Below are 16,171 nucleotides of genomic sequence, written 5' to 3' on the forward strand. Positions count from 1 at the left end.
ATTGGCTGGACCTCCCTGATCTGAAGCAGCGGGTGAGTGGGGTGGGGCAGCGTAGACGCGGCCTCAGCTGTGTCAGCCGCCAAACATCAAAACGAATCCAGACCCTGCACTACACGTGGTGAAGTCACTGTCAAAGTCTGTGTTCTTAGAGAGACAGACCCTTGGGTCACCCTCCCGTCCCAAGCCAACCTCCGACTCCCGGAGGACACCAGGCCCTCCTGGGCCGTCCCGTCTTGTCCCAGCCCAGCCAGGCTCGGGTACCCCCCACCCCTCTCTGGACAAAGATGTGTTGCTCCATGAGGAAACGGAGTCTGGAAACAGGGGGTGCCATGGAGCTGCGGGAAGACCCCCAAGTCCTCAAGGAATTAGAGCTACTTCTACTTGGACACAAATGTCCCTCTTGTGACAGCCGGAAGAGACCTGCCCCTGTGTTCCACTCGTGCGGGATCGTCCCATCAGGGGCCCTGGGGTGTTGGGCTACCCTATTAGGAGGGCCGGGGCGGGGTTCGAGCACTGCCCAATCAGGGTCCGAGGGCGGGGAGCACCGTCCAGTCAGAGCAGGGGGCGGGCGCGCTCCCCGCCTCGGGGTCTGGGCCCGCAGCGGCGCAAGGCCCTGGTGTGCACCTGCCCCGGGCGGCGGCAGGTGTCTTCAGTCTGCGTCGCTCTCACCTGCGCGGGCCGGGCAGTCACACGGAGGACGCCGGCAGAGCCAGGAGCCGGGCTGAGAGATGGTGAGTGCGTGGGGTCGGCAGACACCGGGAGAGGTTGGTTCGAACAGGCCGGTGCCGGCGGGGGGTGGCCCGGGTTCTCCCCCTCGCCCACCGCATCCAGGTGCCGACCCGAGTTTCCGCCCTTGGCCGCAGGGTGAGGTCCCGGCGTCCGTCCCATCCACGCATGGGTCTGGGTTCTCAGGGTGCTGGGGGTGACCAGACGAGCGCAGCTGCTCCCGCCCGGGCGTGGGGGAGTCTCAGCCCCCGGTTGTTTCCCCCCAGAGGACAGCCGTGGGGCGCGGGCGAGGAGTCTGGGGAGACCCGCTTAGGGCCCTGGGCTCGGGGCGATGCCCTGGCAGGTCCTTGATCCCTAAGTGACCGTCCAGTTCTCATTTCCTGGAGGGACTTTAGTCGTCAGGCGCGCAGATGCGGCTGCCGAGGGGCGGAGGAAGGTTTCCTGCCCTCCGGGTTCTCAGGGTGAAGGAGGCAAAAGCCAAGGACAGAGAAGACCCACCCGGTCTGCCCGGGCGGCAACCTGCAAAGCAGAATGCGCCGGAGACCTGCCGTGGGGCAGGCGCCAGGGCGCTCCGGGGTGCTGGGGAGGGCGCTCCGGGGCTCTGGGAGGGCGCTCCGGGGCGCTGGGAGGGCGCTCCGGGGCGCTGGGAGGGCGCTCCGGGGTGCTGGGAGGGCGCTCCGGGGCGCTGGGAGGGCGCTCCGGGGTGCTGGGAGGGCGCTCCGGGAGCATCTCGGAGAACAGGTGGCGACGCGTGCAAGGCCCACGTGGGAGGGTGGCCGCGCCTGACCCTTGAGTCATCGGTGGCTGTGTTCCCGCTCTGCGCTGCCCCTCCCTGGGTTTGTCACCTTGAAAAGATTTATTTGGTTATTCAGGCCCCGGGTTTTTCAGTAAATGCGAAATACATTTTACTAACAGACTTTGAAAGGTTCGATAAAATATTTGCAAAGTAACAAGGGAGGGGTCAATTTCAGGAAAAAAAAAATGAAAAGATCCAGTCTTAACATTGCGTTTGTCAAAAATTCTTTTGGTGTCTTTTTTTTTTTTTTTTCCTCCTGGAGCGTGTGTGGTTAAGTTTCTCACATCTGTTGTTTTCTTTCTGATGACGACAAATGGAATTCCGGAGCTTAGCCTTGAGGATGCTGCTGGGGGAACGAATCTAGGAGAAACAGAGAAACCCTCTCTCCCGTGATGAAAGTGCACAAACGAATGCATTTCCACACACAAAACGTGTGGCGTATTAATTGGTGAATTACAAAGACTCACCCAAAATGGCAGCTATTCTCCAGCAGAATAGAATAATTCTATTTTGTCTGGTATTATTAGACTTCAGAGACTCATGCTAAGTCCCGATGAGAGGGACAATTCAGTGTATCAGTTGGCTCTGCAAACATGCAGGCGTAACTGCTTACTTCTTCCATGCGACCTTTAACACCTGAGATTATCCAGTTTCGTGATTTCTGCCCTTCTTGGCTTGAAATGGGATCTGTTTGAGATTTTATTTTGCTCATTACCAATGAGGTTGACTCTTTTTTTTTTTTAAGATTTTATTTTTTTATTTGAAAGATGGAGATCACAAGCAGGCAGAGAGGCAGGCAGAGAGAGAGAGGGAAGCAGGCTCCCTGCTGAGCAGAGAGCCCGATGCGGGGCTCGATCCTAGGACCCTGGGATCAGGACCTGAGCTGAAGGCAGAGGCTTTAACCCACTGAGCCACCCAGGAGCCCTGACTCTTTTTTCATATATGGTCTTCCATCTTTTGTGGTACCTGTTTTGTCATTTTCCTATTTGTTATTCATTTGTTTGACCCTTCATTTTTACTCTGCACACCTTTTTATATTTGTAAATGTTGTAAATATCTTTATCTCAAATTGTGGTTTGCCTCTTCATTTTCTTAATTTTATTTTTTTAAAGATCTATTATTTGAGGGGCATCTGGGTGGCTCAGCTGAAAGGGTCCTGACAAAAGGAGCGAGACTGATACAAAGCAAAGGTCAAGCAAAGCTTTATTTCACGCCAAGCATCGAGACTCAAACTGACTGGCCAGGGCCGTCTCTTGCAAAGAGGCGACCCCTCCCACTCTCACAGACTAACTTTTGTAGAGTAAAGGCCATGTGGTTGAGCCTGGCCACACACAGGTGGCCAACTGAATTACAATTCACCCCATAATAGTCATTTAATTCAGCCTATGACCTTGGCTGGAATTGGCACCTTTGCCTGGTGCCCAAAAGGCGGGGCTCACACTCCTTGGCGGGTCATACTGCGCTTTCCCTTGATTGGACGTTTCAGCTGGCCTGGCTCATCCGTGGCGGGTAGGGAGGTAATACGTGCGCTTTCACTGATTGGACGTTTCCACCTGGCCGGACTCGTCCTTGTAGGTGGGCTCCGTGATCAGGGGCTGGTCAGTCATATTTCACCAGTTCTGTTTCTAAGCGCTTTCCTCTTGGGGGGAAGGGGCAGGTTCCATCCAAGTTTACTGCATAAACAACAAAATGGCTCGCTCTGGCTAAGTAGTACTCTGTGAAAAGGCAGGGATCACACAGGAAGGCCACAGTAAAAATGGAGAGAGATAAGTTCAATGTATTGATGGTGTGCTAAGACAAAGATACAAAAGAGGGCGCCTAGGGGGCTCAGTCGTTAAGTGTCTGTCTTTGGCTCAGGTCATGATTCCAGAGTCCTGGGATCGAGCCCCACATCAGGCTCAATCAGCGGGAAGCCTGCTTCTCCCTCTCCCATTCCTCCTGATTGTGTTCCTTCTCTTGCTGTGTCTTTCTCTGTCAAATAAATAAATAAAATCTTTTTTTTTTTTTTTAAAGGAGTATGATACAGAGGGTACCTGGGTGGCTCAGGTCAGTTAAGTGTCTGCCATTGGCTCAGGTCATGATCTCGGGGTCCTAGGATCAAGTACCATGTTGGGCTCCCTGCTAGCTGGGAGTCTGCTTCTCCCTTTCCCTCTGCTGCTCCCCCCCGCCCCCGCTGCCCCGCTCATGCTCTCTTGCATGCACTCTCTCTCTCAAATAAGTAAATAAATAAAATATTTAAAAAGAAAAGATTATGATACAGAAAATGAGTGTGGACATAGATTAGATGTGGGGAGACCAGTGAATCTTGTTTGAACTTCCGGTGAATTTGAGTCCACTTTCCCTGTGTTGTCCATGTCACCCGCTTTCCTACGATTATGTGGTTTGTTGTAGGACTCAGTGGTTTTCGAGGATGTGGTTGTGGACTTCACCCAAGAGGAGTGGGCTCTGCTGAATCCTTCTCAGAGGAAGATCTACAGAGATGTGATGCTGGAGACCTTCAGGAGCCTGGTCTCAGTAGGTAAGGAGGTATTCATCCTTCACTTAATTATTTAGAGACTAAGTATGTATTCATTAAGCCCATTTCAAGATTTATTTATTGATAAATAAAACAGGCATGATCACAGCTATCATGGATCTATAATATAACTGTTTCTCTGTGACAGTAAAAATCTACATATTAACCTGTATTTTTCTATCTTCTTTGAAATACTTAGGGTCTTTCAGTGTCGTCAGTCTGGGTATATATTCATGAGTCACTTTGTGGGTGTGGAGAAGTTTGTTGTTTGAAATCTTGTGGTTTTTCTGTGCATATTAAATTGCCTCCAGGGGCACCCAGGTGGCTCACTTGGTTACATGTCTGCTTTCGACTCAGGTCATGTTATGGCCCTGGGATCAAGCCCCGCCTCAGGCTCTCTGATCTGCAGGGCCCTGCTTCTCTCTTTTCCTCTACCTGCTGCTCCCCCTGCTTGTGCATGTGTGCTTTCTCTATCAAATAAATAAATAAAATCTCTTAAAAAATTAAGATATAAATTGCCTCCATTTTGACCTCTAGTGCCTCATTTAAAAAAAAAAAAGACTTTATTTATTTGACAGAGAGAGAGATTGTAAGTAGGCAGAGAGGCAGGCAGAGAGAGAGAGGGAAGCAGGCTCCTTGCTGAGCAGAGAGCCTGATGTGGGGCTCAATCCCAGGACCCTGGGATCATGACCTGAGCCGAAGGCAGAGACTTAACCTGCTGAGCCAGCCAGGTGCCCCCCTCTGATGCCTCTTAATAATAAATTTTGAAACAGCTAAACTAAATGTATTTCTTTGCTCACAGGTGCCTTCCTGATAAGATTTGTTCACTGTTTTGTTTTAGATGATGAGACTCAATTTAAAACCACTGGGTCCATTTCTCAGCAGGATAGTTTTGGAGAAAAATTATCCAATGAACAGAAAATAGCAAGATTCACAAAAAATGATTTCTGGACCTCCCTTTTTGGAGAAAATTGGGAAGATCAGTGCATTGAAGATAAACACAACAATGAGGGAAGATATTTGAGGTGAGTTGCACTTTGGAGAAAACACAATAGTCCAGTAGAGAATCTTACTATTTCATGAAATTTAAAACAAAAAACAAAAAACTGATAAACCTTGCTCCAGATTTGTTTATTCACAAATCATTCCTTCCTTCTTTTTCTTCATGTGACTCAGACATTGAGCATTGGAAAGATAATTCAGTGGGAAACAAGGATCAGGGAACCATATGTGAGAAACACTTGTAGTACTAGGCTGTGCTTAATCCCATTCCCAAAGCAGCTAGTTTTTTCCACTTTGAAGTAATTCAAACATGACAGAAGACCTGTATTTATGGGTTACCTGGGTGGCTCAGTGGGTTAAGCATCTGCCTTCAACTCAGATCATAATCCCAGGGTCCTGGGATTGAGCCTTGCATCAGGCTCCCTGCTCAATGGGGAGTCTCCTTCTCCTTTTCTCTCGGCCCCTCCCTGCTATGGTACTCCCTCTCTCTCTCTCTCAAATAAGCCAATAAACTCTTAAAAAACGAAAGCATATATATATATATGAAAGCATATTTAAAAAAAAGCATATATAAAAGAAAAAGCATATATAAAAGAAAGCATATACATATATATATATATATATATATATATATATATATATATATAATGGTAGAAATATAATCCTAGCACTCATTAACAAATATTAATAATAATGAATATACAAACCATTAACAATGTCCCCCCCCCATTTTTTTTTTTTTTTTTTAGCAGAAGTCATATAGTGGAGAGGCTCTGTGAAAGTAGCAAAGGTGATACATGTGGAGAAATTGTCAGCCGTACTCCAAATATTGAGCTGTACAAGAAAACTTGCAGTGGAGTAAAACTGTACGAATGCAGTCAGTGTGCAAAAGTCTTCAGGCATCGTTCATCCCTTAAGAGGCACAAAAGGAGTCACACCGGATGCAAACTTTATCAATGTGAGGAATGTGGGAAAGCGTTCAGTTGTTCTTCATACCTAAGAAATCATGTGAAAACTCACAGTGGAGAGAAACCTTATGCATGTCAGCTTTGTGGGAAAACATTTATTCGTTCCCATTCCCTCACTGGACATATAAGGAGTCACACTGGAGAGAAACCCTATGTGTGTAAGCAATGTGGAAAAGCCTTCAGTTGCCCTAAATCCTTTCGAGTACATGTGATGATGCATAATGGTGGGAAACCCTATGAATGTAAACAGTGTGGAAAAGGCTTTAGCTGTCCCAAATCCTTTCGAGTACATATGATAATGCACACTGGAGAGAAACCTTATGAATGTAAGCAGTGTGGGAAAGGCTACTGTTGGCTCACATCCTTTCAGAGACATGTGAGAATTCACAATGGAGAGAAACCCTATAAATGTGAAAAGTGTGGGAAAGCATTTGGTTGGCCCTCATCCTTACATAAACATGTCAGAATGCACACCGAGGAGAAACCTGTAAATGCAAACACTCTGGGAAGTTCTTCAGCTGGCCCCCATCCTCCCAAAAATGTAAGAATGCAGACTGGAGAGAAACCCTATAAGTGTGAAAAGTGTGGGAAAACATTTGGTTGGTCTTCGTCCTTGCACAAACATAACAGAAAGCACATTGGAGAGAAACCCATAAATGCAAGCCATGTGGGAAAACTTTCAGTTGGCCCTCATTCTTCCAAAAATATAAGAATGCGGACTAAAGAAAAACCCTTTAAGTGTGAAAAATGTGGGAAAGCATTTGGTTGGTCCTCATCTTTACACAAACATGTCAAAAAACACAGTGGAGAGAAGCCTGTAATTGTAAGCAATGTGGAAAAGCCTTCAAATGGCCCTCATCCTTCTAAAACAGTAAGGATGCAGACTGGAGAGAGACCTCATACCTGTGAAAAATGTGGGAAAACATTGTAAGCAATGTGGAAAAGCCATCAGTTGCCCCCAATCCTTTCATAGTCATGTGAGAACTCATAGTCAACAAAAGAAAACTTGTAAGTAACGTGAGAAAACCTGATGCAAATTAACTCGCCTAACACAGTGGAAAATCCACACCAGAAGAAAAATCGTGCAAAAGTTACAAAGATGGTATTACTCAGTATCTCATCCTCTAATTTTACACTATATTTTTAAATTGTTCTGTAAGTGTGGGGCCTTTAGACTAATGTAACATTGATATTTGTTTAGATTTTCTTACTGGCCCAGTGTGTTCCAAATTAGGTATCACTTTCCCATTACATATATTCCATCATATTCTCATCCTGAGAGAAACTATGACTTTTAAGGTTGGCACTTCTTTGTTTATATAAGGTATGTATTCTCAACACCCTTTTTTTTTTTTTTTGCCAGAGTTTCATTATTCCATTTTGCTTGGTTCCAATTTTGTAATTATGTAAATTGGCAGAAATTTGTAGGTATGCAGCGGTCTTGAAAGAATATATATATATATATATATATATATATATATATGTCATATGAACTATTATTTCCATCTGTTGCTATATGCTCTTTGTCCTGGTTTCTGGTTAGGAAGTTGACAATATGTTTCAGTTAAGAAGAGAAGGAAATTTAGAGGTGTAGATGGTTCTGCTGGATTGTGTTCTGTCAACATAGGTAAGGCTAGAAACTACATTTCCGAAGAGGCCTTCTCTATATGGTTCCATGATAGAATTCCATAAGAGCCCAGCTTGCATGAGATTTGGAAGAAGCAATTTTCAGTTTATTGAGCCACCACCACATAAGGAGATAGAGAGAGGCATGGGGACTTGGTGGGCACCATCTGCAGCATATTTTCCTGATTGCTAGTCTTGCCAATCAAAAGTATCCTCAAAATACATAGCAACTGCATGAATTCCATTTTGTCAGAGGGGTGGCCTTTCACAGACACCCTACCAGCTTTCCCATCACGGAGGTACCTCCGTGGTTAGATGTCCACAGCTTATATTTTCCCAAAAGCCCTATACTGTCCACCAGGCCACTGGTCAGGATGTCACGGCTGTTGATATTATCTAATGCTCTGAGCTCTTTTCTCTAGATCTTAACATATTCGAATAACATCTGATTCATATGGTGAACACCTCATTCGCTTATTATTTCTTATGCTTCTGTGTTTCTGATTCCAACTAGAACAGATGCAATGGAGCATCCATAACAACATACGGGGCGGTGTTTCCCTGTAGCGTCATTGAGCAGCTACACCTACCCAGTATTTCTGTGAAATAAATAAGCATTACTGACATATTGGGCAGACAGTGTGGGTTTTCTGTTACTCAGCACTGAATACAACCCCTCAGGATATGTTGTTATTAAGATTGAGTACGTGTGGTTGGACACAATGTGTACTTTTTGGTTAAACAAATGCTGTGTTTCTGAGAAATAGTCTATTAACTGTTTTCATATGAGTTATGTACTTTATAAATGTATAAAATGTTTCTGAAAAATATCCTATTAACTGTGTTTTCAAATGTATACTAATTTACTTTACTCTTTAATTTACAGAAACTTGGGGTGCCTGGGTGGCTCAGTAGGTTAAGCCATTGCCTTTGGCTCAGGTCATGATCTCAGGTCCTGGGATCGAGCCCTGCATCAGGCTCTCTGCTCAGCGGGGAGCCCGCTTCCCCCCCTCTCTCTGCCTGCCTCTCTCCCTACTTGAGATCTCTGTTTGTCAAATAAATAAATAAAATCCTTTAAAAATTATGGAAAGTTATTAAAATATTGTAACTATCACCTATCAAATCAACTTTGTAGCTGTGAATTTAGGAATTACACATTCTGAGTCAATATTACCAGGTGCATTCAAATCTAGACATTTTTCATGCTAGAAAATTTTATTTTGTATACTGCTGCAGTTTTGTCAATATAATTTCTTATTCATAATAGTAAAAACTCAATAGTTTAAGCAATTAAGTAGTAAATAAGTCTAGCAAATGATAAAAAATATTCTGATGAGACAGTATTTTAAAAAGTCCATCAGATAATATAAAAGTGGAGTGAAGTAAAATATAAACCATGACAAGGTAGATAAAAGGGGATAAGAATGAAGGATAGAGGCCTCAGTGAATGGGAATATCATTGATTCATGTATACTTACCCCACCTAATATGCCTTAGATCCTTTCTGGAACTATTCAAAAGTGTTCATAAATAGTGGGTCATGATATAGAAATAATTCCCCACTCGTGGAATTAATAGTAATTATTTCCCATAAAAGTGAAGATACAATTTAGCCACAACTTTGCAATGGTTTAACATTTTAGGCATGTCATATATGTTTAAGAGACTGGACATGGATATTTGGGATCAGACAGTTCCTATGAATTGGAAGCACAGTGTATAGATGTTTGTATTTAACATCCTTGTGAAATATTTTGAAATGGCCTCATATATTTGGTAATATATTTTGGGGCTCCTACACATGGACTGACATTAGTTCTGCAGAAAATCAGAGTTCCTCATAGTTTAGGGAAACTTATAATTATCCATACAGTTCTAACCCCTCAATGAGCAGAGTGATATCTATGCAGGTCCACTGTGATTTCCTAACAGAAGCAAGGAGAAGAGGTATGCGTGGTAAAAGGGAAAACTACCCAAAGAATAAGTGAAGTAAGCTGCAGACTAGGGATATCCTTTTGAGTGACATCCCAATTTATTAGACAACCTCACATAGGGAACTTTTAAAAGGATTTTATTTTATTTGAGAAAGAGAGAGAGAGCAAAAGCACTAGTGTGCATGCAAAAGCAGAGACAGGAGGAAGCAGATGCCCTGCTGAGCAGGGAGCCTAACTCAGAGCTCGATTCTAGGATGCTGGGATCAAGATCTGAGCTGAAGGCAGACTCAACCAACTGAGCCACCCAGGCACCCCTAGGGAAAGTTTTAATAACCATCTATAGCAGGAGAACTTGTTGTTTTAATAATCCACAAAGCCCAAAATGTCCATTTTGCTTGTTACAGGTATTCTTTCCACATGCTTAGACTTCCAATACATATTAGGAAAGAAAAACATAACAGCACTGCATTTAGTTAAGAGGCAAATGAAGTCCAGTCTTCATCCGTTTCTCATGTTAACTCTTGTTTTCACAGCACAGCAGAGATTAGTGTTATTGCATGATCCTTATTACCTCATTTGGTCACTTCTCCCAATGTCCTTCCAGTAGTACAAGTGACAGAAGTCAGGCATGTAAGCAGGGTCCTGTGTAAGCTTATGCACCCAATAATGGTGCACAATGATAATGGAGCCTCTCTATTTTTTAGGCCTAATGTGTGCTACCACCTGTACTGGGCACTGTTGGAAATTTGAAATCTCCCAATTCTGGAGGACGAGTACACAATTTTCAAAATGTAACATTAAATTTTAAACAGAGGATTGAAGGGGCACGTGGATGGCTCAGTTGGTTAAGTGTCTGCCTTCAGCTCAGGTCATAATCCCAGGGTCCTGGATCGATCCCCAGCTTGGGCTCCCTGCTCAGTGAGGAGACTCCTTCTGCCCCTCCCGCTGCTCCTTCTCTCTCTCTCTCTCTCAAAATAAATATATAAAAACTTTTCTAAACGAATACAGTATTCAAAAGACTACATTTTTATGACATTCTGGAAAAAGTAAAGGTATAAGGAACTAAAATAGATCAGAGGAGTAAGAATGGGGGGGAAGTTTGTCTACAAATGGGCACTATAGTTGTTTTCTTGGGAGAATGGAGTGTTCTGTATTTTGACTATGGTAGTAAAAGTATGAATTTATGAAAAACCACAGAACTATACTTAAAATGGCCAGTTTTATTCTTTTTAAATAAATTATTAGAAAACAAAGAAGCAAAAATATCTTATTAACTAAAGGAAAATTTAAACCCACCCACATCTTTATTTTTCGGTGAGTAATAACAGTGCTCTCCACCTCCTAGAGACTTGTGACCCATCAGGCCTTTCTGGGACTCGCCTGAAGTTAGAACACACTGCAGGGTCACACTGTCCGCACCTGAGTCACACTACCTGAGGGAAGTGAGAGGGAACCAGCAATATGTCTCTGGATTCACACCATGCTCTGGGGGGCCAAAACTCAGGGAATGCTGTGGTTTAAGATTAAAAAGTAATTCCAGAGCATTCTCACGGATCCTCAGGGGGTGCAGGGGTGGAGGCATTTGGCCTGGCGGTGGGCATACACATTCGGTCCTGTCCTGAAGCCATCTGCAACTCAGTTCAGAGCACCTGACATCCAGGGGTCAATCCCGACCCTGATCCGCGCTGCTGCAAATTTTCGCTCCTGATGTACACTGGAGGTGCTCCCCCGTTCATCCCCGCAGAAACTCCACATGGCTGCAACGAGAGTCCGAGGAAAGAGCCAGACGCGGCGACTCATATTCTTTCTCCGGAGCAACGGCTCTCCAGGGAACTCAGCACCCTACCGCCAGCCTGGCATCCTCGCCTTCGAACTGGTCACAGCCTCAACGCCTAGCACGTGCGCACCATACCCAGGAGGACGCCACGCCCACAGCCATGCGCATGCGCACGCCCTCACGCCCGCAGTCCCACTGTCTCCCGCCTGTTCTCACGTACTAGCCCAGCCACGTCGCGCATGCGCCGTGAACGCCACCGGTTTCTTGGGCTCCAAACCCGAGCTCCCCGCGGAATCTGCAAAACCCTTCCCGCTGCAGACGGTATTCACTTCCTGACCGCGAGCCACGGCGGATCCCACGTCCTCCGGGGAAATGTAGTGCAGAGTAAGAGCCTCCTCAGAGTTCCCGACATGCAGCGCGGAAGCCCTCGCATTGGGGCCGCGGAGACACCTGGGAGTTCCGGGTTGGCTGGAGTACGCAGGCGCAGGCTCCACCCCCCCTCGCGGAGAACCTCGGCTGCGGCGGAGCTGAGACCCGACTTCCGGCTTCGGGGAAGCAGAGAATGCGCAGTCGATGTCTGGGTGGGCGCAGGTGCCGGAGGAGCCCGCCGGTGAGTCCCGCCGCCAGGCTACCAGCTTCCGGTTGGCTCCCGGGTCCCAGAAGTCCTCGCGCATAGCCCGGAAGCCGGAATGCCGGAGATGGAGGGACCTTGGCTCTCAGCAGCGGGGTGCGGTGAGTGCGGTGGGCTGCGAACGCGGGCGCGAGAGGACGCAGGCTCGGTGGCGGGAGCCCACCTAGGAGCCTGGCAGAGAACCCTACGACTGGGTGGGAGTGCAGGGGCAGCCTTTTGCCTCCAGGCACCTGGTGGAAATTGGGGGAACCATGCAGGAACCCCCCCAAGTGTGAGGGGGTGAGGAGCCCTCTCCCGGCAGAAGCCTACTGCACAGCGTGACCGTGGACACTGCCCGCTTGGCTGTCGGGTCGCAGGCTCTTGGGTACCAGAGGGTCATGGACACGAGCTCAGGTGGGTGCAGGCGGGCCCGTGCGCCATCAGGGTTCTGCAGTGTGATCGCCTCTTTCCAGCAAGTCTGCCGGATGCTCCTTCGGAATTCCTTACGGGGGCAGCGGGGGCACCTTGGGCTGCTTGCTGTGGGCACTTGACCCTTCCCAGGGCGGGTCAGATGCCTGTGAGCCCTGAGTGCTGGGATTGAAAGGTCCACCAATACTGGGTCCGTGATTAAAAGAGCGAGACTGATACAATGAAGGTCAAGCAAAGCTTTATTTTGAGCCAAGCATCGAGAATCAAACTGACTGTTTGGGGCCATCTCTTCAAAGAGACGACTCCTCTCTGCCTTACAGACTAGCTTTTTTTTTTAAAGCTTTCATTTATTTATTTGACAGACAGATTACAAGTAGGCAGAGAGGCACGCAGAGAGAGAGAGGAGGGAGCAGGCTCCCCGCTGAGCAGAGAGCCCGATGTGGGGCTCGATCCCAGGACCCTGAGATCATGACCCGAGCTGAAGGCAGAGGCTTAACCCACTGAGCCACCCAGGCGCCCCTACAGACTAGCTTTTAAGGGCAAAGGCCATGTGGTTGGGCCTGGCCACACACAGGTGGCCAATGAGATTGTCACACAGAGAAAGCTGCACAGTCCTGCTAGGTCACGCATAAGTGACCAATTGAATTACAATTTGCCCTATAGTAGATGTTTGAACTAGCCTATCACCTTGGTCAGAATTGGCGCCCAAAAGGCCCCCAAAGGGTGGGGCCCATAGTCCTTGGTAGCTAGGGTATGTGCCCCCACTGATTGGATACCTCCACCTGGCCTGACCCACCCTTGTATTTGGGCTTGGTTAACTGGGACTGGTTTCTGGGACTTGTTTTTAAGTAAGTTCCCTGGGGGGGGAGCAGGGTCAGTTTAAGTTTTACTGCATAAACTACAAAATCACTGTTTAACTGGATGGAATCGCTCTGGCTAAATAGGCCCTTACATTCCCCCCCTTTCTTTGGAGATTAGTCAAATTTTTGACTTTTCAGCCAATTCTATGTCCTCTTTTTAATGGCTGTCAGACTCTTTTTAATGACTCCAGTGTGATTTACCCAGAAACAGCATTCCTCTCCTAGGGCTATGCAGAGCCCCCCTTTTTCTAGAAATAGTATGTGAAGCCCTAATTGTCTGTATTTCCCACCTATACTTTAATAATAGGCGCAACAATAAACTCAGTGAACTCATTGTTCTGAGTCTTAGCTTTAGTCCACTATTGGCGGGGTCCATCAGCAGTGGTATCCATCTCTGGGGGGCATCCTTGTCCTTGACTCATTTGACGTGATTTGTGCGAATCCAGGCCCTGATGCCCTCAACTTCCACCGCTGTGGCGGTAGTCAGGATGACAGTAAATGGTCCCTCCCAGCGAGGCTCCAAGTTTCCCAAGTCCCTGGGTTGGTAAGGATGTGGTTCCACCTCTGTCTCTGTCTCAGTGTGGGCAGTTCGGATCCCTGTGTGGGTTCTTTTTTTTTTTTTATTTTATTTATTTATTTGACAGACAGAGATCACAAGTAGGCAGAGAGGCAGGCGGGGGGTGGGGGGAAGAAGGCTCCCTGCTGAGCAGAGAGCCCGATGTAGGGCTTGGTCCCAGGACCCTGGGATCATGACCTGAGCTGAAGGCAGAGGCTTTAACCCACTGAGCCACCCAGGTGCCCCACGCATGGGTTCTTTTTAAAACAGACTGTAATGCCTGCAGTGACTGGACTACAGACTGATCAGTCATATCTGCTAGAGCAGCCTCTTGTAGCCGAGGGCAGAGTGGGGGAGTGGGGCCTCCCAAACATTATTTCAAATGGGGTCACCTTGTTTAAGCAGGGTGTACATTGCGCCCTGAGGAGGGTGAAAGGAAGGAGAGCCACCCATCCATCGCCAATCTCCAGAATTAGCTCTGCCAAGGTCTCTTTGAGAGTCTGGTTCATTCTCTCTACTTGCCCAGAGCTCTGGGGCCAGTAGGCACAATGTAGTTTCCAATTCGTGCCCATGGCCTTGGCCAGTGCCTGCGAGACTGAACTCACAAATGCAGGGCCATTGTCTGACCCAATCACGAGAGGTAACCCAAACCTCTAGTAGCTTTTTGGCTACCATTCCTGCCATCTCATGTTTTGCAGAAAAAGCCTCTACCCAGCCTATCATCCATATAGATGTTGGCGGTCTTACCCTTGGCCATCTGCAGTGCCTTGGTGAGTGCAATCAGCTCTGTTTTTTACGCCGAGTTTCCGTGTGGCAGGGCCGCCGTCCAGAGTTCCTGCTCAGGAGAAACCACTGCAGCCCCCACATACCTCTTTCCATCGACCATGTAGCTACTCCTGTCTGTGAACAGAGTCATCTTCACATCTGGGAGAGGAGTGTCTCCGAGATCCGGCCTTATTCCTGCGACCTGGGTTCCCGCAGTCGTGTGGGTGGTCAGCCAGCTCCTCTGGCAGCAACGTGGCTGGATTTAGCACCACCGGGGGCCAGAAAGTCACTTTCAGTTCATTGAGGAGAAGGGCCTGATACCCCATCACTCGGGTGTTTGTCATCCACCGGTCTGGTGGAGTTGGAGAAGGCCCTCGATAGCGTGGATGGTGGTCAAGATGAGATTTTGACCCAAAATCAATTACTTGCATCCTTGACCAGGAGGGCCGTGGCAGCAATTATGTGGAGGCAAGGGAGGAACCAAGCCACTACTGGATCTAGTTTCTTGCTAAGATAGGCTGCTGGCCTTTGCCAAGGCCCCAGAGTCTAAGTCAAAACTCCTTTGGCCACCCCTACCTTTTCATCCACATACAAGAGGAAGGGCTTGGTAACATCTGGGATAACCAATGTTGGGCACACAGTAAGGCTGTATGTAATTTTCAAAATGCTCCTTCTGCCTCAGCTGTCCACTCTACCATAGTGAGTCCTCCCTTAGTTCGTAGAGAGGTCAGGCACTCTCCGTGAACCGTGGCATCCACGGCCTGCAGTAGCCCACTGTCCCAAGAAACTCCCTCGGGGCGTGGTGGAGCCGGGGGTATGGGGTGATCACCTGTTTCCTGGACTCAGACAGCGAACACACTCTCTCATGGAGATCAGAGCCTAAATAAGTGGCGTGGCTCTGACAGAGCTGTGCTTTCTTTGCTGACACCCGATACCCTTTTCCCTGCAGAGTCTGTAAGAGAACTCTGGTCCCCTGCCAGCATGACTCATAGTCCTCAGTGGCTATTTCTGCTATTCCCACTAACTCAGTCAGATTCTTCCCTTCAAATCCTTCAACTTTCTGAAGTTTCCTTCTTATATCTGGGGCTGACTGGCAAAGGCAAGATCGTCTAAAGGAGCTATTGTGCAACTTCTGTGAAGTTGACCTCAAGTTGTCTAGCTAGGTAAACAAACATTTAAAGACAACCAAATCTAGAATTTAACATCCATAAGGGTGTGCTATTAAAACATAACTTTTCCCTCTAAAATAACCCTCATTTCCAGAGATACCCAAGTCAGGACTAATTTATTTGAAAAATGAGTCTAGTTTTAACAAATTTGGCCTAATTATTTACATAAGCTCAGCAAGAACAGTGACAATTTGCTTTTAAGAAAGTTCCCATGGGTGAGGGGGCAGGGTCAGTTTAAGTTTTACTGCATAAACAACAAAATCACTGTTTAACCAGATGGAATCGTTCTGGCTAAATAGGCCCTTACAGTTCCTAACTTTCTTTTCCTAGGTCACGGTGTCTGCCATTCTCAGGGAGTAGACCCCAACTACAAAACATACTCTCCTCTGGGAAGCACACCTGCTTCCCAGAGGAGCCCTGGACAGAGCCCCGGGGAAA

The 16,171-nt window shown here is 47.2% G+C and overlaps 1 protein-coding gene and 1 long non-coding RNA gene across 2 annotated transcripts; both read left to right on the plus strand.

The window, feature by feature from the left end:
• Positions 1 to 628: 628 nt before the first annotated feature.
• LOC116567855 (zinc finger protein 556-like) lies at positions 629 to 11,567 on the plus strand. Its single transcript, XM_032303201.1, has 5 exons — positions 629 to 731; positions 3,914 to 4,040; positions 4,879 to 5,062; positions 5,792 to 6,689; positions 11,484 to 11,567. Exons 1-5 carry the CDS (start codon positions 729 to 731, stop codon positions 11,565 to 11,567), a joined length of 1,296 nt encoding a protein of 431 aa, XP_032159092.1. The 5' UTR covers positions 629 to 728.
• A 28-nt stretch (positions 11,568 to 11,595) lies between these two features.
• LOC116569361 lies at positions 11,596 to 16,116 on the plus strand. The gene is made up of 3 exons (XR_004276998.1): positions 11,596 to 12,076; positions 14,498 to 14,569; positions 16,064 to 16,116. It is a non-coding gene; the product is annotated as an uncharacterized LOC116569361 (long non-coding RNA).
• Positions 16,117 to 16,171: the final 55 nt, after the last annotated feature.

The sequence above is a fragment of the Mustela erminea genome, chromosome 1 (assembly GCF_009829155.1).
Source record: "Mustela erminea isolate mMusErm1 chromosome 1, mMusErm1.Pri, whole genome shotgun sequence".
NCBI classification, from domain to species: domain Eukaryota; kingdom Metazoa; phylum Chordata; class Mammalia; order Carnivora; family Mustelidae; genus Mustela; species Mustela erminea.